The sequence below is a fragment of the Anolis carolinensis genome, chromosome 2 (genome assembly GCF_035594765.1).
Source record: "Anolis carolinensis isolate JA03-04 chromosome 2, rAnoCar3.1.pri, whole genome shotgun sequence".
Taxonomy (NCBI): Eukaryota; Metazoa; Chordata; class Lepidosauria; order Squamata; family Dactyloidae; genus Anolis; species Anolis carolinensis.
In genome coordinates this window covers 30,943,877-30,970,110 of record NC_085842.1, presented here as the reverse complement: position 1 = coordinate 30,970,110, position 26,234 = coordinate 30,943,877, and the positions used below count along the sequence as shown (strand labels likewise).

The 26,234-nt window shown below is 39.5% G+C and overlaps 1 protein-coding gene across 2 annotated transcripts in view; it reads left to right on the top strand.

The window, feature by feature from the left end:
* vars2 (valyl-tRNA synthetase 2, mitochondrial) overlaps positions 1–26,133 on the top strand; it is a 32,932-nt gene extending 6,799 nt beyond the window's left edge. For both annotated transcript variants that reach the window (XM_062969591.1, XM_008105593.2), the window contains 25 exons: positions 40–106; positions 2,030–2,127; positions 2,365–2,446; positions 3,515–3,634; positions 3,788–3,899; positions 4,672–4,760; positions 5,591–5,681; positions 6,125–6,252; positions 7,365–7,468; positions 8,859–8,940; positions 9,456–9,532; positions 10,938–11,025; positions 11,312–11,417; positions 12,859–12,929; positions 14,016–14,141; positions 14,879–14,983; positions 16,892–16,960; positions 17,053–17,131; positions 18,421–18,548; positions 19,560–19,712; positions 20,759–20,965; positions 21,570–21,681; positions 22,937–23,118; positions 24,520–24,669; positions 25,251–26,133. In XM_062969591.1, the coding sequence (XP_062825661.1) occupies positions 40–106; positions 2,030–2,127; positions 2,365–2,446; positions 3,515–3,634; positions 3,788–3,899; positions 4,672–4,760; positions 5,591–5,681; positions 6,125–6,252; positions 7,365–7,468; positions 8,859–8,940; positions 9,456–9,532; positions 10,938–11,025; positions 11,312–11,417; positions 12,859–12,929; positions 14,016–14,141; positions 14,879–14,983; positions 16,892–16,960; positions 17,053–17,131; positions 18,421–18,548; positions 19,560–19,712; positions 20,759–20,965; positions 21,570–21,681; positions 22,937–23,118; positions 24,520–24,669; positions 25,251–25,325 (2,701 nt within the window). In that variant the 3' untranslated portion in view covers positions 25,326–26,133. The remainder of the gene's footprint in view (positions 1–39; positions 107–2,029; positions 2,128–2,364; positions 2,447–3,514; positions 3,635–3,787; positions 3,900–4,671; positions 4,761–5,590; positions 5,682–6,124; positions 6,253–7,364; positions 7,469–8,858; positions 8,941–9,455; positions 9,533–10,937; positions 11,026–11,311; positions 11,418–12,858; positions 12,930–14,015; positions 14,142–14,878; positions 14,984–16,891; positions 16,961–17,052; positions 17,132–18,420; positions 18,549–19,559; positions 19,713–20,758; positions 20,966–21,569; positions 21,682–22,936; positions 23,119–24,519; positions 24,670–25,250) is intronic.
* Positions 26,134–26,234: the final 101 nt, after the last annotated feature.

Here is a 26,234-nt window from a genome sequence, read left to right as displayed (position 1 = left end):
TGTTTTTTCTGTATGCATTTTATTATTGGTGTCTTCTAGGAAAAGGATGCAAGGCTATAAAGTCCTGTGGGTTCCAGGTTCAGATCACGCTGGAATTGCCACTCAGGTGAGAACAAGTCATCATACCTGGTTGTTCAGTCTTCATGCTCAGAGTGCAGTTGCTTATACAGCTAGAATGGCTCCACTTTCACACAAAAGTGATGTATTAATAGACTCTGGACAACCTTAGATTTGTAGGTGTAAAAATACAATTACAAAAAAAAAGTATGTTGGAAGGACACAATCCTAACACAATCTGACCATGACTGATGTGCTTGGTTGCTTCTAGCTTAATGGGCACAGAATTCCAACTGTCTTGATATGGAATGGAAGACTAGAGTGTTGAAATGGTTCGCTCCAAATATTGCATATTCCATATATATTACACACTTGACAAAGGGATCCAACCTAAAAGACCCCAGTGAGGATTGAGGATGTTCCCGGATTGCATGTTGATTACACAACACAAATATATAGATATAAATATAGATATACCAGCAGATATCTGTCTGTCTTGGTGTCTTTGTTTATAGGCCTGTTCCTGGGGGTCTTTGGGATGTTGATTCAGAAAATGGCATTGGATAGACTAAATCAGCTTTTTTTTTCTTGGATATGGTTATTACGGCTTTCTCTGGGTGTGCAGAGGGCAACTGGTAGATAGCATATTCTGTATCTCAAAAATAAACCTGTTTCTGGAATCAGCAGGTCAGATATACCCAGAAACTGGTTTAATATTTGAGGCACCAAAATGTGTGCAGACCAGTGAGAATTTGGGGAAGATGGAATGGAGTATCTAGCATCCTTAGTACCACTATTCCATGCTGCAACATTGCGTTTCAGGTCCCACTTGTTCTGGCTGATTCTAGAGAGAAGCCCATGTTCTCTGGGTGAAATCTGTCTCTCCATTGTCTAATTTGTGGATCCAGTCACCTTAGAGTAGTGTTTTTCAACCTGTGGGTCCCCAAGTGTTTTGGCCTATAACTCCCAGAAATCCCAGCCAGTTTACCAGCTGTTAGGATTTCTGGGAGTTGAAGGCCAAAAATCTGGGGACCCACAGGTTGGGAACCACTGCATTAGAGTTTAATGGGTGTTGCTGCTAGTTTTCTTTTAATCTTTTCCATAAAAAAACATGTATTAGAATTACTATGAGCATAACTGAAATAACTGAAACACATTATTCACCTTTTGCCTGTAGAGGGAGACCAGTCAAGATGTATAACGCACAAATAATGTAGATAAAGGTCAAGGTTTTCCCCTGACTAAGTTTAGTTATGTCCGACTCTGGGGGTTGGTGCCCATCTCCATTTCTAAGCCAAAGAACCAGTGTTGTCTGTAGACACCTCCAAGATCATGTGGCCGGCATGACTGCATGGAGCGCCATTACCTTCCTGCTAGAGTAGTATCTATTGATCTACTCACATTTGCATGTTTTCGAACTGCTAGGTTGGCAGAAGCTGTGGCTAACAGCGGGAACTCACACTGCTCCCTGGATTTGAACCACCACCCTTTCGATCAGCAAGTTCATCCCAGTGGTTTTATCTGCTGTGCCACTGGGGGCTCCTATAGATAATGAAATAAACATAAAACTTACAAAAATAATGTAGATGACAAGACACCACAAAAGAGAGTACATCACAGAAAAGCTGGTACCAGAGACAGATGTGACATTGAAAGGACAGGATGAGGTTCCTATGCTGGAAAAAAGAAATGCTGTTCAATAAGTTTCAACAAACCTATAATTAACAATATGTATATGTGAAATTAAACAAACTAGGTCAAGAAAGTCTTGTACTGTATTAGTCAACGAAATATTTTTAACCTTTTTACAGACCATTTGGGAACTTTTTCCAAAACACATCCAGGGATGCCTTTTTGTTTCAGCAGACTTCCTTCTGTTTAATTAAAGAAGGATGGGACAAGAGAAAGGGCCCTACTCCCTTTTCCTTCAAATGGGGTCTGCTTTTCACATCCTCTTATGTTCTTTTTTCAGGTTGTGGTAGAAAAAAAGATCTGGAAGGAGCAGGGAGTCCGGAGAAAAGAGCTCACGCGAGAGGCATTCCTCCAAGAAATTTGGAACTGGAAAGAAGAGTGAGTATAAGGTGGTGGCGGCAGCCATAATAGCTATCATGATGTTGTCTATGGCTAGATAAGGAACTGTATGTCCTAGTGAACCCTAAATAAAATAGTTTTAAAGCTTTTTCTTGAAAGGCCAGAGGGGATGTAATACTTCCCAATGAATGAGATATAATGCTTCTGGCTTGATTGTCGTTATATATTTATACATAGTATGGATTTTACTTTACTGTTATTTTTTCTTGACATCAGAAAAGGGAATGAAATATTTCAACAGCTGAAGGTGATGGGGGCATCACTGGATTGGGACCGAGTCTGTTTCACCATGGATTCTGTGAGTAATGGATATTGAAAGATGTGTCTGTTATGTGTGGTGAATAATTGTTCTGAATTATCTCCCCATTTCACTGAATATGGTAGTTCTGCTCTGGAATCGGCTGCATCCTATTTTGAATGTTTTGTTTAGCTGTGGCACCGAGATGCTGGGAGACCTGCACAACTCAGGTCCCTTCTACATTGCCATATAATTCAGATTATCAAAGCAGATAATCTGCTTTGAACTGAATTATATGAGTCTACATTGTCATATAATCCAGTTCAAAGCAGATAATTTTTGTTATTGACCAGCAGAGCTTCTTAACACCCCTTCTACATAGCAGAGTATATGCAACCACAAGGAATCTGGCCATAGAGGATTTCATCCTGAATAAATAACAAAAATAGAATGATATTTCAAAAATTATTTAAATATTTTTCAAAGTAAGGCAGATACTCCTTTTTGTGATTAAAGTATTATCTGGGCATCCAATTAGATGCAAGTTCAATTTGTGGCTTATTCAACAAGCTAGCATTACCTGTAAAAAATACACCTAGAGACTTAATACTTAATGCCCAAACCTTAATATATAATACCCAAACCTGAAAATATTGTGACAAAGTAAAGTTGATCTTTCACATTTTGTGGAGGTTAGGGGGAGGGGAGGGCCACAAATATTGTAAGCCCTCTCCAGACATATTTAGCACACAAAATATGTACAAAATGATCCATAGATTCAGTGCACCTTCCTTTACAAGGTAGAAATGGGCAGAGACACTGGGAACATGACGCGAATCTTATATATCCCTAGTTAAATGGCAAAGGGCAGCAGCAAAAGTGACAGCAAATAACCCGAATAATCAAACTCACGAATGTTTAATCTTTGATTCTGGGTGGTCGACTGTATCTATAGCACAGTTTCTGTTCCTAGAATAGCAGAGTGACTTTTGATCTGTAAAAAGTCTTGTTAAAAATTGCATATTTTCTCATGTTCTCCAAATTGTTTGTTTTAATCCAGGAGAAAAATAGTTTTTTTTCCATATGGTATTACAATCTCTGTAACTGCTCTATTCTTTTTGTCTGCAGAGATTCTCCCAGGCAGTGACTGAGGCCTTTGTGCGACTGCATGAGCAAGGCCTGGTATATCGAGACAGGCGCCTGGTGAACTGGTCGTGTGCTTTGAGGTCAGCCATCTCTGACATTGAGGTAAACAAAATATGTCAAGGTCAGCACTTGAAATGTTACTTTTCTTGTCTACAGGCCTTAGAATCTGCCATATGCATGGCTACTGGGCTACTCTGGGAATTGTAGTTCAAAGAAACAATTTTTCCAAGTTTTCACAGTATGTTTGTTTGGCAGGTGGAGAACAGGCAGCTTGAAGGTCGGACAGAGCTCTCAGTGCCTGGTGTCCCAGGCAAAGTACCATTTGGACTCTTGGAGACATTTGCGTATAAGGTGGAAGGAGAGGAAGGTGGGTTAACAATACTGACTGGACTTGCGATGCAATTATTGTATGTTGCATTTTGCTGAGTGACCAGCTGCTGTGTACTTAAATGTTTTGTTTGGTGTCTTAATGTACTCTACTTTTGAAGTTTTTTTCATATCTAAGACACATTAATAAAATCACCTTTTTATCTTCTTTAATTCCAAGAAACTCAAGGCAGTGAGGTTTTCATGTTTATGCTTTCAATAAGCTTGCAAAGTAAATAGAGCTGATGTACAGTGTGGCAAGTTTGAAAAGTTTTCTGGATGAGAACACTTCCAATTACTTTGTCCTGTGGCTTTCTCCTTTGGTTCTGTTCCAGTTTGGGTGCAAAAGATCTTGATTTGGTAAATGATGGAAATAAGTCTTTCCAATATCTTGTATGTTTTGATGGTGTCATCTAGATTTCTTCTAGAAGTTGTTGAAATAACCAGCTGTCCTGTGACAGAAATTCCTTAGACAGATCTCAGTATGGGAAGGGCATCTTAAATATTGTATTGCTTTGATTCTCTTTAAGAGAAAAAAGTGGTATATAAATAACAACAATATAGATCATTAAAATTGAACTAAAACAGAAAAACATGTTATTTAGGAAATACAAAAATTGTATTGACAACAATTTCCTCCCACACTAACCTTTCTCATAATATGGACAGTTCTCTATGTGACACTGAGATGCTGGGAAACCTGAGTAAAATTAACATTGTTTTGCTTCAACTTTTGCCACTTGGATTTTGCTTCTTGGACTCTTTTGCTTCAGGTGAGGAGCTTCCTGTAGCCACAACCCGCCCAGAGACGATGTTAGGCGACGTGGCAGTTGCTGTCCATCCAGATGACCCACGGTATACAGTATGTGTTTTCCGCCCCACTCTTCCTTCTTGTGAAATGGGGCTATTGCATATGGCAGGGGGTTGAACTAGATAGCCCTTGTGGTCTCTCCCAGCAATATGATTCCATCATTCTGTAATCTACATGTAAGGAAGCTTTTGAGTTTCAGCTGTAGCAACTCAGATTTCAAAAAAGAATATTAGCTTGTATAGACTTTGGAAACTATGGAATTTGTCTGTAGACAGAAAGATAGGTTGATGTGGAAACAGAACTTGGTAATGTTACCTTTTTAGGCTACAATCGCTAAAAGCATACTAGTTTGGTCAGTACCACTTCCTGGCTGGAGCATTTCGTGAATTATCATCCAAGAAGTAACTTATCCAAATTCTGCTTGGAAGCTCAGAATTGTGCTTTATTAAGCATGGTCTGATTTAGCTTAGAACGGGGCTAGGAATGGCATTGGTCACTAGATAGTACTCTGTTTTTACTTTCTCCACTTCCCCAGCCTTGTGATACGCTGTTTGCACTACCCCTTGCCCAGTCCTTTTGTAGTTATCAGGTCCATTTTAGTACTCTTGGCTATTGGATTCCTGAACCTCACTGAATGGAGCTCTGCTGTATTCGGTTTTATATTTTATTTTTAGTGTGTTTTATCAGGGTTTCTGTATTTTATGATGTTTTTATTTTATTTTTATTATTTCTATTTGATTGGTTTTTATTTTGTCATCATTTTGTTTATTAAGTTACAGTTAGGTTGTTTATATTGTCTAATGTGCCTTGTCCTGATGTAAACTGTTCCCCTTTCTTAGTTTTGGAAACTATGACCACAACTGTCTCTTTTGTTTTGTCAGCATCTCCATGGGAAGAGGCTCTGTCATCCATTCACTGGGCAGCTCATACCTGTCATTACAGATGCCTTGGTGGAGCAGAAGATGGGCACAGGTGAGAAAACATGCTTGTTGCCTGTCTTATCACAGAAAAGGGGAGTTTAGTATGGAGAGCTCTACAACAGCATCAGGCATGGAGCACTTATTGCTGGAGATGAACTGGTTCAGTATTGATGGCACATAATATCCATGGATATGCTAATGCAAACTTGACTGGAAAACAGAATTGTAGCGTCAATGTTCCAGTCACAGCGGCAATGTTCCAGTGACTGTTTCAGCTGCCATTCTGATCATGGGGATTGGTAGGCAGAGCTGGGCCCACACATTTACCACCTTTTAAACTGTATCACTGCACTGCAGGTAGATGGGGAATTGATTACACCTGGAGTTATTGAATACTTCTGGACACAAATGTGTCAAATTTTATGCATTGGCATAATGTTCTGACAGAATTCTGGCTAGAGATATCAATTTGCACTATTTCATACTATTTTGCAGGGGCTGTGAAAGTGACACCAGCACATAATTATGCCGACTATGAATTGGCTCATAGGCATGGACTGCCTTTGCTTTCCGTGATTGAAGAAGATGGTACAATGACTGCAGAGTGTGGGGAATGGCTGCAGGTAATCATGTCCTTTGATGAGGCATTTTGATGGATTGGTCTTCTTTTTCTGGTTGTATAATACATTGCTTTAAGAGGATTGAGTAGGGGACTATGACTTTGGGGACTCTGTCTGGCCAAGGTAATCCTCCAGCTTACTTTGGGAAAGTCACACTCTCTCAACCTCAGAGGGAGGTGAAGGAGACCCCCTTAAACAAATTCTGCCAAGAAAACCTTGTAATGGGCTTGCATTCTTAGTATTTATAGCCTACTTTTTCTCTCAGAGTATACTCAGAAGTGGCTAATACTAAAAATCATACAATATGCAGACTAAAATCAAAAACATATAAATATTAAAATAGACTTAAATATAGGACTGTTAAAATATATAGTTGAAACTAATACAACCATTGAAAAACCTTTTAAATTACATAAGACACAATAAAGTCTTAGGGTCAGCTTGAGTCAGAAATGGAGCCCCCAGATGGCGTAGTGGACTAAGTGACTTGAAGGTTGGGTTGCTAACCTGAAAGCTGCCAGGTTCGAATCCCACCTGGGGAGAGTGTGGATGAGCTCCCTCTATCAGCTCCAGCTCCATGCAGGGACATGAGAGAAGCCTCCCACAAGGATGGTAAAAACATCAAAACATCCGGGCGTCCCCTGGGCAATGTCCTTGCAGACGGCCAATTCTCTCACTCCAGAAGCAACTCCGGTTGCTCCTGTCACGGAAAAAAAAAAGTCAGAAATGATTTGAAGGCATGTAGGAAGCAAAATGATAATAATAACAACAATTCTGTAAAGCACATAGACACAAAGAGTAATGTCCAGCTAGAAATGCAGAAAGCCTCCCTTTTGTGCTTGTTTTTTTTATCGTAGCAGGACCACTCTTCGGGATGCAGTTATGTGAGACAGCATATTTGGAGGCTCCACTGAAAACTGAGAATTATCCATTACTACAATGATTATCTTTCTAATGTGAGGATCCTATTTGAAATGTCTTGATCTAGACAACTGTATCTCCAGAGCAATGATCAGCTAAAAGAGTTAGATGTATACACGGATCCAGAGAAATGGTTAACCATTTGAGATATTTCCAAGACCCTATGATAAATTAAGCGCACGCTTCTCTTTCAGGGCCTGAATAGGTTTGTGGCCCGAGAGAAGGTGTTGGCTGCTTTGAAGGAGAAAGGTCTTTACCGAGGTGCAAAAGAACATCCCTTGGTGCTTTCTCTTTGCAGGTAATGGTACAGAAAGTATTTAAAAGTTTACACCAGGGGTCCCCAAACTAAGGCCCGGGGGCCGGATGCGGCCCATCGAAGCCATTTATCCGGCCCCCAAGGCACAAGGGCATAAGGGGGTTGGGCTAAATGACCCAAGGGGTCTCTTCTTCTCTTACAACCATTATTATTATTATTATTATTATTATTATTATTATTATTATTATTATTATTAAGGCTGGGTGGCCATCTCTCAGGGGTGCTTTGCATGTGCAGAAGGGGGTTGGACTCAATGGCCCAAGGAGTCTCTTCCAACCCTCTTTATTATTATTATTATTATTATTATTATTATTATTATTATTATTATTATTAACATTGAGGCTGGGTGGCCATCTGTCAAGGGTGCTTCGCTTGTGCTTTCGGTACACAAAAGCAGAAGGGGATTTGACTCAATGGCCCAAGGGGTCTCTTGCAACCCTCTTTATTATTATTGCTGTTATTATTATTATTATTATTTATGCTCGGTGGCCAACTATAGTCCGGTCCTCCAATGGTCCGAAGAATTGTGAACTGGCCCCCTGTTTTAAAAGTTTGGGGACCCCTGGTTTACACTATGCTTTCTTCTCCTGTCTTTACTCCTTTGTTCTCTTCCCATTTTATCTTGGGGCTTGTGTACATTGGGGCAGACAGTTGTAGTTCTCCAGGTGTTTTAGGACATCAGTACCCACGATCCACCATCATTGACTGTGATGATTAGAGCTGCTGAGAATCACAGTTTAGCAACATCTGAAGGGGTCATAATTGATAATATTGTTTTCCCCCTTCATATATTCAACAAAACCATTTCAGATCTTAGTAAAATAGTATTATTAATAACAAACCAGTTAAGAGTTTGCAGGATGCAGTTCCATTGTCTACCTGAAAAAGCCCAGCAAGGCCAATTCTGGAATCTTTGTAAAATGCTTGTTAGTGGGTTGTTAAAGGTTTTCCCCTGATATTAAGTCTAGTTCTGTCTGACTCTGGGGGTTGGTGCTCATCTCCATTTCTAAGCCAAAGAGCTGGCGTTGTCCGTAGACACCTCCAAGGTCATGTGGTCGGCATGACTGCATGGAGTGCCATTACCTTCCTGCCGGAACAGTATGTATTGATCTAACATTTGCATGTTTTTGAACTGCTAGGTTGTCAGAAGCTGGGCTAAGGGTCAGGCACTCACCCTGACCCAGGCTTCGAACTGTCAACTTTTTGGTTGGCAAGCTTATTGCAGCTTGGTGATTAACCTGCTGTGCTAAAGCCCGGCCCCAGGAGGGCCAACTCCAACCTTGACTCCCACTTCAGTTTTAGAGGCACATGACTTTTGCAGCCTAGGAAAAAGAGACTGATTTCCTTTGTCCTTTTCTTTCTGTCATCACAGCCGCTCAGGGGATGTGATTGAAATTCTCCTAAAGAGCCAGTGGTTTGTCCGGTGTGAAGCAATGGCTCATAAGGCCTTAGAGGTAATTCTCTGAATACTTGTTTTTTTCTAGATTACTTTGACTGAGCCTCCAGAAGCCATGGTTTAAAAAATGAAGCAAATTAAAGCATTAGGGGATGCTTGCACAGGTTACGATTGTAGGAATCTTTATTGTCTGAGTCAGGGAGCAAACATAGTAGAAGTTGTATTTCTAGGTGGAATGTAAGGATCTGAAAACATGAAGGTTTTTCTCTTTTTGTTTATATTATAACTATCAGAATCTTCCATCTGATATTTTAATTTGGGAGGCAGGGATTATGGGAGCTATAGTGCAAAATATTATTATTATTATTATTGACACAGCAAATGAGATATATATGCTGGATTTCGTATCACAAAATCACAAGTCAAACACTTCTCAAGTGTTTAGGACTGTGTGATATTATTATTGTTGTTGTTGTTGTTATTTCAAGCATTAATATGGATTCACTCCTCCGTCCAAGATTTTGAACAGTCCTGCATTGAGTTTACCTCTGTTTTATTCTTTTCTGCATTCAGGCTGTGGAATCTGGATGCCTGAAGTTAATGCCTGAATTTCATGAGAAGAACTGGAAAACTTGGCTCTTGAGTACCGGGTAAGAAAAAGGTAGTCCCATCTTTCTCCCCATCTTTTTAATCTTTTGATCTGAATGCTTGCCTTTTAATGGACCAGTTCTGTTGGAAGGGGCTAGTTCAAACAGTTTTTCAGTTTCTCCTGCATACAAACAAAAGAAGTTGCCTTCCACTTTTGATCTGCTTGGTTGATTAATATAGTATTGGGTTGCTATGAGTTTGCCAGGCTGTATAGCCATGTTTCAGAAGCATTCTTTCCTGACATTTTGCCCACAACTATGGCAGGCATCCTCAGAGGTTGTGAGGTAAGGACAGTAAATAAAGAACAACACTCAGAAAACAGCGGAATTCCAGACAGTAAACAATTAGGGGCAGCAAATATCTCCTAAAAAAGGATTTCCCCAGGCAGGAAGCAGCCAGGCTTTGAACCTGCAAGACTATTCAATGCTAATCAAGGTGGCTAATTGCAACATTTATATTGGCCTCCAACAGACAAGAGTTCTTTCTCCCACCCTGGATCATCCACAGATATATAAATCCCACTTGCCTAGTTTCCAGCAGACCTCACAACCTCTGATGATGCCTACCATTGATGTGGGTGAAATGTCAGGGGAGAATGCTTCTGAAATATGGCCACACAGCCCGGAAAACTCACAGCAATCCAGTGATTCCAGCCATGAAAGACAATGACATATTGTTTATTCTGACTGGTGTGGCTATCTAGGGGATCAAAACCTGTCATGGAAGAGTTTTTGTGTAGTAGTTGCCAGCATATTGCAGCTGTAATTATTATACAGTTGTGTTTATGTAGCATGTATTTCTTGTGGCTCCAGGATCTCAGCCAGAGAAAACATACACCCAAAAAACGAGACAATTACTTGTTGGAATGATTGCCTGGGAAATACTGAGAACTGCAATCCAAAAAACTTCCAGTCTCTGTCCTCCTTCCCATTACCCATTTTTTCACATGAATTGCATTATATAAATATAATCTTTGCAATAGTTCTTCGAGGTCTTTGAAAAAGGTGAATAGTGAGTTGTTCAAAGCCATCCAGCATTCAGCATGGCTCAGCCGGGACCTGAGGTTATGTCTCTTTTTCCCAACATGCACTCCTGTCCATTATACTGTTCTGACAATAAGCCAGAAACTACCAGTTGTGTTAGCTGCTTTTAATGTGTCTGGTAGTTTATTCAGGGAGTTCAAGGTAGGAAACATGTGTCCTCTCATCATCACTTGTGAGTAGGCGAGAGGCTGAGAGGTTAAAGTCACCCTGTGAGTTTCATGGTGTTAGTGAAAATTTGAACCTGGATCTCCCAAAATCCATGTTTAGTTACTATATCACACTGGTTCTCTTTATCGGTTCAATCTACCAGTTGGTTTTCATGTTTTTAAATCTTGACGGTCTTACTTGATTTTTGCTTTCATAGTGACTGGTGTATTTCCCGCCAGCTCTGGTGGGGTCATCAGATTCCAGCCTATCGAGTCACTGTTTCTGGGTTGCCTGGCGTTGGAGAGGTGAGTGTTCTCCCATCAGATTCTGTACCAACTATGTAATATAGCATAATGGTTCGCAATCTGTGGGTCCCCAGGTGTTTTGACCTACAACTCCCAGAAATCCCAGCCAGTTTACCAGCTGTTAGTATTTCTGGAAGTTGAAAGCCAAAACATCTGGGGACCCACAGGTTGAGAACCACTGCTATAGCACAACATGGTTGCTGGGCAGGGATAGTCTCTGCCTCTTCCAGCCTCTCTCACAATGTTATCTGAACCTGAACTTAATTTTTGTCCTGGATTGTAATAGGAGGAGAGTGATGGATCCTGGGTAGTGGGTAGAACAGAAGCAGAAGCTCGGAGAAAAGCAGCATGCGTGTTGGGAAAATCAGAAAAGGATCTGGTGCTGGTGAGAGGTAAGGTTATAGGATACAGACAACGTGAACTTTTGGAAGGGAAGGTAACAATATAAAAACAGAGCTTGAAACAGAGGTTTCCTTTCTTTTGGACCACAACTTCCATAATCTCACAGCCAGCTGGAGTTTAGACATTATCATCCAGAAAGTAATTTGCCATTTTTTTCCTGAAGGAACCCTCTCACACATTATTATTATTATTATTATTATTATTATTATTATTATTATTATTATTTTATTAAACTTTATTTGTACCCCGCTAGCATCTCCCGAAGGACTCGATGCGGCTTACAAAGGCCAAGGCCTCAACACACAATATAACAATACAAACAAAGGCAAATTAAAAGAATTTAATTTCACATTTCTCCTAGCCTTAATTTAGGTGTTCTGACGAACATCCTCTGAAAAAGCATTTGCTTATATAGTCTCCTTCTTGAGTATCCTCCTGACAAGCTGGAAAGTGTCCAGAGGAGGGCGACTAAAATGATTAAGGGTCTGGAGAACAAGCCCTATGAGGAGCGGCTTAAAGAGCTGGGCATGTTTAGCCTGCAGAAGAGAAGGCTGAGAGGAGACATGATAACCATGTACAAATACGTGAAGTCATAGGGAGGAGGGAGCAAGCTTATTTTCTGCTGCCCTGCAGACTAGGACACGGAACAATGGCTTCAAACTACAGGAAAGGAGATTCCACCTGAACATCAGGAAGAACTTCCTCACTGTGAGGGTTGTTCGGCAGTGGAACTCTCTGCCCTGGACTGTGGTGGAGGCTCCTTCTTTGGAGGCTTTTAAGCAAAGGCTGGATGGCCATCTGTCGGGGGTGCTTTGAATGCGATTTCCTGCTTCTTAGCGGGGGGTTGGACTGGATGGCCCATGAGGTCTCTTCCAACTCTACTATTCTATGATTCTATGAGTGGCAGATTTCTGTGGCAGTAGTTGCAGTCACTTGGCTCTTTCTCCTGAGCTTCCCAGCTGTTCACTTCTGCTGGAAGAGCTGTGATCCATTCAGTATGGATTTTTTTGTTTCCACTAAATGGTCATCCTGCCTTCAGGTGTTACAAAGGATGCTGCCTCATCTCCGGTATTAGGTTTGGCTGCCCAATTTATAGTTGTGTTTTGAATTGATGTGTCATCTTGTACTTTGCCTCATGGCCCTGTTCTTCAGTGACTCCAGAGTTGAATTGCAGCTAGAGTGGATTACCTCTCCTTTTGTTCTTTTTTATTCTTTAAGGCATTGGAAAATTAATGTTCCTATCTACTTCTCCGAGAATTTTCAAACCAGAATGGTCACAGACAATACAACAGATACATTCTAGGAGTTGGGGGGAAAAAATCAAAGCCTTACTTTTAAACTCAAGCTCTTACCATTCTAAGCTACTCTTCTTTTTGTTCCCCATGGCTCATATTTTGAATAAGATTTGCACTTGCTTTTTCATTTTATTAGATGCTGATGTCTTAGATACCTGGTTCTCCTCTGGCCTCTTTCCTTTTGCTGCACTGGGCTGGCCCCATAATGTGAGTATGCCTCGGGAGGCACATAATGAATCCCTTTGAGGAGTGCATTATAGAACTTGGTATGTTTAGAAAGGAAGATTGAGGGGAGACATGATGGCCATGTATAAATATGTGAGGGGAGGGAGCAGGCTTGTTTTCTGCTGCCCTGGATACTAGGACTTGAAGCAAAGGAAAGGAGATTCCACCTCAACATTAGGAAAAACTTCCTGGCTGTGAAACTCTGCCGTGGAGTAAAGCTCCTTCCTTTTAAAGAGAGGCTGGATGGCCATCTGTCGGGGGTGCTTTGATTGTGCTTTTCCTGCGTAATAGTCCACCAACACTGTAACCTGCAATTTCAATATCCTTTTGGAACAGGCATGGTTCCCACCCATTTCTTTGAATGGATGATTGTTTGACAGCAGAACTGTTTATGTCAAGGTTCGCTTTATCATGTTCTGGCTACCTGGGCCTCAACTTGGGATCAAGGTGGTATTCAGACAGGCACAGTTGACATCAACTTTTTAACCTTTTAAGCATTTTAAAGAATTTGACATTTTGGATATTTGTTATGGGAAAACAAACAGGCTCTCTGTTAATCTTTAGTCTGTTAATTATAGGCAGTCATGGGTATACAAACATAGGCTCACCTTGTGGAAAAACTTATTACCTTCTGGGCATATTATTTTCAGTACATTGCATTGAATGTGAAGTATCATATACTGAATACATTAGAGTATATGGCAAGTTAGATATTACACTTGTATAAGACTATTTTTTTATCTCTGCAACTCTCTTAACAGGCTTCTCTATAGTTATAATCTTAAACTATGTAAATTATACATTTATCTGTTAACAAATATGTTCTCTTCTTTCAAAGAACTATGCACCTCTAAACAAAGGGTTAATGGTTTTTGAGCATTGCTATATCCAGGAGTATCCTTTACACTCAGAATGGGAAATGCAACTATTTAGCATAGCTCAGTTGTTTCCCGCTTTAGAAAATGTTTCAAAACAGATACTAAGAAGTGTTGGAGGAAAGATTCAGAAGGACACTTCTAGATTTTATGGTCATGTGGTAATACTTGTGATGTCCTTATCTTCCCACAGACAGAAGACCTCAAGCAATTTTATCCCAATGGCCTCTTGGAAACAGGAAGCGACCTTTTATTCTTCTGGGTGGCCCGGATGGTGATGCTGGGAAAACAACTAACAGGAGAGCTACCTTTTTCTCAGGTATGGGCTGTACACCAGAAATCCTGTGTGTCAGTTATTAAAGGCATAGTAGGGAGATACCATTGAAGTCAAGTTAGCCAGAATGCATACTTAATTTTTATTGTGTTGCATTGGAGCCAGGGTAGTTTAGTGGTCTGTAAATTGCACTATGACTCTGGAGACAAAGGCTTGAATCCTCGCTCAGCAATGGAAATATGATAAGGGAGTCACATTTTTTCAGTCTTAGGGAAAGTAGAGGCAAACCCCTTCTGAAAAATATTGACAAGAAAACTCTGTGATAGAATGAAACAACTTGAAGGCACTTAATAAGCAGTTTTAGATCAGTGTATCTTGCTACAGCACAAAATTGAGTGGACTTAACACAGCTGTGCATCCTTCATTTTCTTAATAGTGTATATGAATTAAACCTTGCAGCTCCTTTGACTTCTATGATCTTGCATCTCCTGCCAAGTTCTAAATTCTACCAGCATCAGGTTCCCAAGTGGCAAAGTTGTATTGATTGACTGATCCCTGCTTCTTATATTTATTTTCTTAATAATACTGATTTTTTCCTTGATTGCCAGTTTCGGTTCGAAAGGCAGGATCGACTTTTAGTTAATAAATCCTGTGTTTGGGTATAAGTATGATTCTGGTTCTGTACTGAAGATTCCTAGCATATGCTTGTTTCTTTTTCTCTTTGATTTTCTTTCTTTCTTTCTTTCTTTCTTTCTTTCTTTCTTTCTTTCTTTCTTTCTTAGGTATTCCTTCACACAATGGTCCGTGATGCTCATGGCCGGAAGATGAGTAAATCTCTTGGGAATGTGATTGACCCTCTGGATGTTATCCATGGGGCTCCTTTGCAGGTACTTCCTGCTCAGATGGTTAGAACAAGTGCTTTTCTACAGCACTTCTTTCTCAAGGAAAGAACCAGGACTTTAGACCTCAGTTAATGCCAGATTTAGGCACAAACTAAGTAAACTACAGTTTAAGGCAGAGTTTTCCAAACATTTCATGATGGTGACAAACTTTTTAGGCATGCATAATTTTGCAGCACAGTAATTCAGTTTTATTAGCAAACCCAAAATTGAACCAATCTCTGATAAACACATACAAAAACATACATAAATTCTAATAACAAAATGTATGGAGCTGCACTATATCTCATGAAAATCTTTCAATTATATTTTTTAAATTGTATGATTTGTTGGGTTGCTGTGAGTTTTCCGGGCTGTATGGCCATGTTCCAGAAACATTCTCTCCTGACATTTCACCCACATCTGTGGCAGGCATCCTCTGAGGTTGTGAGGTCTGTTGGAAACTAGGCAAGTGGGGTTTATATATCTGTGGAATGTCCAGGATGGGAGAAAGAACTCTTGTCTGTTTGAGACAGGTGTGAATGTTGCAGTTGGCCAGCTTGATTAGCATTGAATAGTCTTGCATCTTCAAAGCCTGCCTGCTTATTGCTTATATCACAAAGACTCAGAGGTTTTTTATTATGTTCACATGACTCACCTACATACTAACATGTTGTGACACACAGTTTGGAAGGCTCTGGTTTAAGGGCTTGGATAAAAGTATACAAAATATATATTGTTTTAGATTCAGATACTTTTAATTATAGGGCTTCTTCTATTTAATGGAATTTAGGAGCATCAATTTAAATGAATCAGTCTTTCGCTGCAGTTTGATATTCTTTTGGCTTCCCCATAATTATAATATGTATTTTGGGGTAGACACATGCTAGCCTTACAACCTAGAAGTATTCTATACAAGTGGCATCATTTTGTACTGCATCTTTTCCTTTGCACTGCCACTTCAAACTGTTGTTGGGCATCAGTAATTATGGTGACAGTTTTGCTTCCCATTTATCCCCAACCCCCCAAATCCCTACTATGTTATTTTCTACTTGAGAGCCCCCTGCAGTACAATGTGAAATTATCTAGGACACATGTGTCAATTGCAAGGCTTGCAGGCCGAATCTGTCCCACTATGTTATTTTATGTGGCCCTCCAGATGTGGGGCTACAGCTCCTGTATTCTCATCTTTAAACATCATAACTAGAGCTCATATAATCTGGAAGGCTGCAGTTTGTTCCATTTTGTCAGTACAGAGTTTGAATTTTGATAGGATATCTCACTTTAAAATGCCCTATAACCTTTTCTCAACCTCAGAGTCACAAGTGCTTTTGGGTTGCAACTTCCATTATCCCCTGTCTGCATGGTAAATAATCAAAAGGTGGGAGTTGTCATTCAATAACAAAGAGCACTACTATGTAAAAATATATAGTTGGCCTTCTTTATCCATGGGTTCTTCATTCATGGATTCATCGGCCCTTTGAAGGCAACAATAAGGCTGGTATTACCCTCAGTGAAAATGAGTTTGGCACCTCTGGTCTAGGAAAAGCGATATCATGTCACAATGCTGTGTCTCTTCTTCTCTAGAGACAAATGAGTGTGCTGCTCCTACTAAGCTGCACAATTATTATCTGCTACTCAGTTTTTAGGTGACTTATTTCTGAAGTTTGCTATTCAAGCATGGGCTTTATAAATCTACCTCATTAAGAATACTTCAAAAGGTGAGATTTTAAAGTCAAGTCATCTTATCTCAGTCTCCCGCAGCTCGCTTCATGTACAGAATATATGGCTGGCCTGTGGTTGTGGTGTCGGGTAAAATGAAAATGGTTGTGGAACTAGTGGGAAGTTAATAGAGTTGTAGGTTTCCTTTTCCGACTTTCACTTCTAAATTATCCTGAATTTGCTTTCCTATTTTAGATTTTACAGGAGAAGCTTCGAAGTAGTAATTTGGATCCAAGAGAGGTTGCCATTGCTGTGGAAGGCCAGGTGAGAGTGAACAATTTCTTGACACCACCCTCCCCGTCCATTTCTGTTACTTCTGCGTGTTCTCACCCTCTTCTGTCTCTGTTCCTTTCCAGCGCCGAGATTTCCCTCAAGGAATTCCTGAATGTGGCACAGATGCTTTAAGGTTTGCCCTCTGCACATATTTCGCACAAGGTGAGAAGTTGGGACTTTCTCCTTCCAATCTCCTTGTTGTTTGACAGGAGAATAAGGAAGTGGCTGGCAAGAGTGAAATAAATGATAGGTTGTAGTAGATCCCCATTGTTAATGAAACTCATTCTTGACTTGGTGTAAAGTTGATTTGAAATATCTGTTAGTAGTTGCTTGAAAGCCAACGTGGTTTGAGCATTGGTCTAGGACTCTGAAAGATCAGGGTTCAAGGTTCCTGCTCTGCCATGAAAGTTTTCCCCCAGCGTGACCTTTTGACAGGTCACACTCTCTTAGCTTCAGAGGATGGCAAAAGCAAATCCCCTCTGAAAAAATCTTGTCAAGAAAAAACTGTGGAACCATGACTCAGAAACTAATGGAAGGCACGCAACAACTGGAAGGAGTTTATTGATTATATGTGATATTAACTATGATTACACTATGTAACAAATTCTGAAAACTTTTCTGTTCCAGGTTTGAAAGTGTCATTTCCTGTTTAACTGTGGTACTTACTTTGAAAGTAGTTGTTATATTGCAGAAACTGTGTTTTTGTGGCTGCCACAAACTATATTGAATTGGTTGAGACCCTAAGAGATATTAATTGAAAAACTGTAGCAAAATGTGCTGCAGGGTGTCCTGCTAAAACAAAGATTTTATAGTTTAATGCACTTTTTCCATGTTTCTATGATACAACCAATTAGGAAATGACATTTATAACCTAGGAACAAAAATCATGTTACATAGTGTTATCACATAGTTACTTAATTGTTTCTTGAAGAGATTGAATGTGACTTTTGTGGGGTGGTTTTAATGTAAACCTGCAGCACACCTATGTGATAGATTAGGCTGAGGAAGAGAATGACTATATTTTCAAATATACCTGTTTGAAGTGAGGTTTATATATTTGAATTAATTTTAGAAATTATTTATGCACTGCAATTCCATTAGATAAGCTTGCATAAAATATTATTTATTTATTTATTTATTTATTATATATTTACAACATTTATATCCCACCCTTCTCATCACGAAGGGGACTCAGAACAACTTACAAGTTATATGTACATACAATAAATTATATGATTAGCATAGCAATAATATAATTTATTGTATGTACATAAGTTGCTTTTGGTGCTTTACAGTATGTAAATGTGTTTTTATGTGAAGCCAACATAATAACACCATAATAACACAAAATAAGCAACATTAGCACTGATAAGGAAAAACGAGAATGTTCATTATAGACTTCATTATATTTTGTAAGTACTGTAAATAAATAACCCACTCCTCCATATCAGGCAATGGCATTAACCTGGATGTAGCCACAGTGGAGAATGCTAATCGCTTTTGCAACAAGGTGTGGAATGCCCTGAAGTTCACTTTGGCAGCCTTGGGAGAAGGATTTAACCCACTGGATCCAGAGGAGGTAACTGGAAATGTTTGTAGTGATGATGGTTACTTGAAGCCCACACATAAGGTGGGAGGGAGTAAGTGTCAGCGTACAGTTTGAGGACATCTCCTTCTCAGGGAGTTTTTAAGCTGGAGCTCAATGGCCATCTGTTGGGGATGCTTTGATTCTATGCTCCTGCATGACAGGATGGGATTGGACTGGATAGCCCTTGTGTCTATTCCAACTTTATGATTCTCTGGGGAATGGTGCAACAATCTTGGTGAAGCTAAGTAGGACTTGGGAACTGATCAGTGGTTATTTATTTATTTATTTGCGACATTTATATACCGCCCTTTTCACCCCGAAGGGGACTCAGAGCGGTTTACAAGTATATATACATACAATATATTATATTATACAACTATATCGCAATATTATTAGTAATATTGCATGTAATATAAATATACAATTATAATAGTGAATTATAATTATTATTACATTGTATTACATCATAATATTATTATTAATATTACATGTATATACAATGTATTATAATATTAGTATAGTATAATATTATTATATATAATTATATCATTAAATTGATACAGGAGACATGGTGGAAAGATGTCTTCCCGGCCCCGCCTTCTTCATCCTGCTCCAGATATAAAACTAGCATAGCATGTTATTGCGGATAGGGGCCTCTAGCTGATGTAAAAAGACAAGATGGAACTGTCCTCATGGCTCCCTCTTAGCTCTGGCACCCGAGCGTCAGTTGGAGATGGTGGGAGGGGCCTCAGCTGATGTAAAAAGACAAGATGGAACTGTCCTCATGGCTCCCTCTTAGCTCTGAGCAAACTTTGGTCGTCCAGATGTTTTGGATTTCAACACCCACAATTCCTAACTGTTGGTCGACTGTCCAAAACATCTGGAGAGCTGAAGTTTGTCCATGCCTGTTGTTGAGGCTGCTTTGAGTTCCATGACAAAATCTAGGATAAACATTCTAAACAATTGACACTTTACTGCCACTGTTTTATGTCAATCCTCCAGGTCTTCCCTAACTCCCCAATGGATAAGTGGATCCTCAGCCGTTGCTATCACACAGCAGTAGACTGTGCTCACTGGTTTGAGAAATATGAACTGCATTCTGTTGCCTCTTCGGTCCATCTTTTCTGGCTGTGTGATTTTTGTGATGTCTACTTGGTAAGGTTCCCAGGGTTTCAGATTCCAGCTGCCTGTAGCAAAATGCAGGGCAGAAATGAGACCTTTATAGGCCCTAAGCACTTTAAACAATGTTGGCATCCCAATATATATTTTAATTCAAATTATAAACAATAGGTAAAGGTAAAGGTTTTCCCCTGACGTTAAGTCCAGTCATGTCTGACTCTGGGGGTTGGTGCTCATCTCCATTTCTAAGCCGAAGAGCCGGCGTTGTCCGTAGACACCTCCAAGCTCATGTGGCCGGCATGACTGCATGACTACCTTCCCACCGGAGCGGTACCTATTGATCTACTCACATTGGCATGTTTTCAAACTGCTAGGTTGGCAGAAGCTGGAGCTAACAGCGGCTGCTCACGCCGCTCCCGGGGTTTGAACCTGGGACCTTTCGGTCTGCAAGTTCAGCAGCTCAGTGCTTTAACACACTTCGCCACCGGGGCTTCTTATAAACAATAATATACCATAATTTAAAATTTTTTTTCAAAAGGATGGAAAACAATCTGGTTTTTTATGTTTCCATTGTATGTATTTTTGAAAAGTTTTCTTCAACTTTTTTTTCTAATTGCAACGTCTTTTAGTTTGGGAGCCTTTTTCGTGGAACTTGGTTCAGCTGCACCACTTTCAGTTTTACACCATAACGTTCCTGGTAAATCCAGCATTGGGAAATTTCTGTGCTGCTCCCTTCCCTCAATATCCTAAACATGTGCTTATTTTGCTTACAAGTCTTCAAGCTGCATTTGGTCCTTTAGATAGTTTGGCTTGCAGCTTCCATCAGACACAACCAGCATGGCCAATAGTAAGGGATTGTGGGACTTATTGTCCGGAACATCTGGTTGAGCACCCTTGATTTAAGATGTGAAAGCAGAGATGTCAAGAAAAGGAGTGAGGAAAGGGCTATAATCCAGGGAGTATGGGGATTTCAGATTTTCACTGAAGGAAAAACTGAGTAAGCACATCTACAAACTCAAAGGCTTTGGTCTTCCTCTTTGTCCTTTCATTGCATGCTAAGTTTGCTGTCACTTCCTATGCAGGAATCTGTAAAACCCATATTGAGGAGTGGGGATCCAACTCGGCTCCTAGTCACCCGCCAGACATTGTACTCCTCTGTGGACGTGGCTCTGCGCCTTCTCTCTCCCTTTATGCCTTTCCTCACAGAGGAGCTATGGCAGCGACTTCCCAAGACTTCCCGGTCTCCTCCCAGCATCTGTGTGGCCAAATACCCCAGCAAAGAGCAGCTGGTGAGTCATGTAAAAGGAGAAATGAGTTAAACTGGGGAGGGAGTTGACATTTCAATGTGTTTGTAGCTAGTTGAGGTCCATTTTGAGGCTTGCTGTGTAAACGTCTCTTCAATATTCATCCCAATCTGAATTTGTCTTGCTATACAAACTGTAGTAAAAATAAATTTAATCTATTTATTATTTTTTCCGGCAATATAAATATTACTATACAATTTATAAAGACAGTAATTTTCCCCTCTCTGATTTATATCGTGATATACATCAACTTAAATTATTTTCCCCAGTTTCCCCATTGCAAAATAATAATCAAAATAATAATAAAAGTTTAAAATAGACTTCCCACCTCAAATATACAAAGTGAAAAATTTGTTATAATCCCATCAATCTATCATTTTAGATAAGTTTCTTCATTATAAAACATTATTATGTTTCAGTCTTCAAAATCTGCCAGTGTTTTAACATTCCCCTTTTTCTTTCTTTAAAAAAAATCAATGGACTTCTTGAATTTCTCTTACTTTATAAACTACAGTAGATTTGAGAATTTGACTCCAGTCTACTAGAAAATACCTTTTCACGTGTGTCTCATTTCTCCCGTTATTTCCAGACTCATTGGTGTCATCCTGAGGAAGAAGCAAACTTTCTGTTGGTACAGGAAGTCATCAAAGTAGTGCGTAATATAAGGGCGACATATCAGCTCACTAAAGCTCGGCCAACAGGTGAGGCTGTTCATATGTGTGCCATGGGAAACTATTTGTTTTCCCCTAGGAATAGGAAATTTGCAAACGTACCAAGCTCATTGATTGTGGGAAGCTTTGGGACAAATCCCTATAGATGGTTGTTTTTCACAAGAGCAGTGAATTACTTCAGCAGTGCAGCTTTTATCTGATTCTAGTACCACCTGAGTTATTTTCAGTATTTTCTACTAGTTCTGTGACGATGTGAGTAGTAAGTGGAACTGCGTCCATTAACCCTGATCCTATCTTTAGCGTGTTCCCTCACCTCCATTTATTTAGCAGAAGATTTTAGTGGAGTATGAATGGTGGAATACCAATAGACCCCTCAGCTATGTGTTTCTTCAATTCTAGTTCAAATTGTGTCATGGAAATATATATATGCTCTCCATTCTTACCTTCTACCAATGGCACAGAGCCAGGAATCTCATCACCATTGTAGGTGATGCACCTTCTCTCTCTCAATGAGGGTAGCAAAGTGGCAGCAATCCAAGCATTCTGTGAACACTTGGACATTTCTTGTGCTACTGGTTGCTAGAATTGTATCAATCACATATGGCAGATACTGTGATTAAAGAACTGATGTGCTTAGTTTATTCTTTGTGAATTTGGATTGCATATATGCATGATTGAAATGTCTTACATTGTTTTATAGGGCTATTTTTCTGTACAAGTGAGGGATCCCTTTATTGTTCAGGGCTTGCTCTTAAATATGCATTTCACTGAATGGAAATGAGACTCTCCTACTGAATGCTTATTGAAAACTGAAGAGTATATTTGTCATTGAGTATCTGTTTAATCACATAGGAAGCTGCATTTACATGAAGCTAATGTAGAACAATTGTTAGGACTTTTCAAAGTTCTGTGCAGTGGAAGATAGATGCTTCGTATTGTGGTCTTCCTCCTTGCAGACAATGTCATAAGCAAGAGAAGCAGCTATGTTAGGGTTTTTTTCTTTATTGAGGAACAGTTTGCTGTCTCAAAATGGCTAACATTTTCCCCCTTTTTTGGGTTGTTGTCACAACAGCAGACCTCAATTTGAGGAGCATTATGTTGTTTGAAAAATATGCACATTGGTTCATTGTTATGATTCTACGTAGCTCAAGACAGAATCAGTGGTGGCTATGCAAATACTAATTGTGCACTTTAGAAAGCATATCTAAATATCCCCCCATGTTGGCTAATAACTCTTGATTGCTGGAGTGCAAGCTGATCTTTAACTCCCTCTGCTTGTCCTTAGTGTATGTCATCTGCCAAGAGACAGTTCCACTTGGTGCCTATAAGAACTACCAGGACGCATTGCAAACGTTGTCCTTGGCTGGATCTCTGAGGATTCTCCCAGACTTTGAAGGAGCAGAGCCGCTTGCAAGCTGTGTGATTGCAAGGGCAAACGATCACACCGACATCTATGTAGATCTCCAGGTAAGACCAAAGTTAAGAGTGGGGGTGTGGGTTTCAGACGATGGGCTAATGAGGAAAATCAGGAATTAGTGTGACCAAGTGAAATTCATGGCAGGAAGATGAAGAGATGATCAATTCATTTATTTTATTTTTTTACTGTATTTATATCCCACCCTTCTCATCTTGAAGGGGACTCAGAGCAGCCTTACAAATAGGCAGCAATTTGATGCCATAGACATACATATAATAAAATATACCATTAGATTAAAATCAAAAACATTAAAACCAATCAATTTAAAACAATAATTAAAATCATGCCACCCAAAATCATAATCCCAGGCCGTGCCGTTTGTCACTTCACCGTTCCTTATTCTCTTATTGCACTAGGACATTTACTTATTTTCCCCTGAGACAGCTTAAAATAGAAGTTGAAACAGAATATAGCTAAAAGTGATAATATTTTTAAAAAAACCAATTTGAAACAATTAGGGAAGCTGTCATATTTAAGCCCAATCCTGAAGTAAAATACTTTTAGAATATTTAAACATATGATAAGAGCAGTGGAGGGAGTGGACACTAAGTATCCCTTTAGAAAACTAGTTAGTGGCCAACAGTCTGTCTGAATAAAAGGGCCTTCCTCAAAGACTACTTTAGCTCTGTTGGCTTGTTGCAAAATGCCATTTTTACCTTTAACTATTTACTATTATTAGATCTATTCATAAACATGTCCTAAATGTTTGATTTATATATTTAAATTTCTAATTTTGTTATTTTTGAGTTGTTCTATAAGTACATCTGGTGTTATTTATTTTATTGTTTATGGTTTGATCTGTTTGTTATGTTATGCCACATTGAATGTTTGCCAGTTTTCTGCTGTAAACTGCCCTGAGTCTCCTCGGGGAGATAGGCCAAATAAAAAATTAAGTTTTATACTTTCTTATATTATATTATAATATTATTATATTCTTTAGAAGGAAATTTCACAGTCCTGGGAATAGCCGTTTTGAAGGTCATCTCTGCTGTTCTCAACACAGATGCCTCTGGGTATGATGGGATTAAAACAAAACTTCCACTCCTCATTTCAAAATTTGATCAGGATCATATGGAGTTATTGAAGCTGTATGCAAGAGCAATGGTAATGGAATAGAGCACATTCATAGTCATTCAGACTATGAGCTGAGCCACTTGTATCATTAGGCAAAAAGAAGTGATAACCCCAGGCAGAGATGTTGAAGAAGAGGGCCTTGCACTACCACAGTTAGCTTGTTGTTAACGCCAAAAAAAAGATTGCAGTTCTATTCAATATTTATATGTTGAATGAGGGAGGTGTACCTCTTCATTTTTTGTCAAAGACAGGAAACTCAAAATAATTTGCTCCCTTATGCCAAACCAGGTTGTCTATGTCTTTTCTGTCACTTGTAGGGATTCGTTGACCCCCAGAAGGAGCTCCTCAAATTGACATCTCGGTGGCAGAAACTGGATCGGCAGCTGGCAGATCTCACTGTACGGATGGAAGGGAGCAGGTATCGGGAGCAGGCCTCCCTCAAGGCCAGGACTGCCCACCAGCAAAAGGTAATGGCTATTTCTCAAAGCTTTATAGAGTTAAATTCCAGCACTGTCATTCTCAGAATGCTATCCAGGTAGCCCAAAAAACCAGAAATGTTTCTAAGTCCTAATTAATATATTGTGGGAGAGGTGTGGGAAGAGTTCCCTGATATTATAGGTAACAATTCTTCACCTGTGTTGTCCATGCATGGATCACATAGGCAGGCTTTGAGTGAAAAAAAAGTTATTTTTGTTTTTGATTTTTCCTGATACTTTGAAAACTATCTGGTAGGGGGAATCTTGTAAAATATCAAATTATGTTAACTCCAAACATCTGTAGAGTGCCACAGGATACAACTTTGCTAATGTTTGTGTGTTCATTGTGTCATAATTATTACCATGATGTTATTGTTGGGGAGGTGTACTATAGATTTTAGTACCTTGCAAGGATCTATGATCTCACAAAGGGTTAACCACAATTGCTATAGAGATATTTCCAAAGATTTTAAAAAAATATTCCAGAAGATACTGTATTTGAATCACAGGCCATCACAGCAGTGATCAATCATCCAGTGACTCATTACTTAAACTGCACCTTTCCCTCACAGATCTCCTTGCTTCGCTCAGAGTTGGAGAAGGTGGAACAGGCTGTAACAACCTTTCAGAAGATGACTACGAAGTAAAGATTGCCTCTGGATAGGAACGAGTAATGAGAACCAGCAGAATTAAATGTATTCCAGATAACTGGATACATTCTGAGACAGAAGAGACCAAGCACTAGGGAAGCTGCTGGAAAGTTCATAGGGTCCTGAAGCAACACATTTTGTGATGGAGCTCATCTGCTGAGACCAGTGTGTACTGCCTTCGTTTGGCCACTGGGAGTCAACAGCTAAATTCTAGAAACCTCTTTATACAGACTTGCAACAAAACTCATAGCACTCCCATAAAAGAGATATTTCTGTGTAGCAAAATTCAACCATGACTGCAAGGGCTGAGAGCTATAAGAATGTCTAGAACCCTTGTATGACCAGTAGTGGTCACTCTTTTGACTCAGGAAAGCCACACATTATTCATATTTCTTGGAAGGTAAAGCATCAGGTATTCCAATTCTTTCTGCATTCTGCCTGATTCTTCTTAAGTGATGAATTCACACATTGTGTATGTGTAATTTTGGTTGTCTTTGGCGATAGCAGTTCACCTAATCATGGAAGTTGGAATTTTGCTCTTGTGAGAGCATCGAAAAAGCTTTCGGGAAGCTGTTCCATTTATTATATCAGTTTTCATGAGTGTACTCCAGGAAATGTTTAAAATACTTCATTTGGAAAAAGATTATACAAAGAACCCTTGGCTGGTTATATTAATTATACAGATTTGAAAGACCCTGACTTTGAAAAAAAATGCATATTTCATTAGAACTTGAAATGAGATATTAGATGGTTTGAAATGTATATATTTTATTAAAATGCAATGGAGTGGAAGAAACTGGCCAAACCATCTCTTGAGTATTTTTTTTTCCTAAGAAAATCCTATTAAATATATTGAGTTGCTATAAGTCCACAGTTAGTGGAAGGCATGCACACACATAAAAAGGC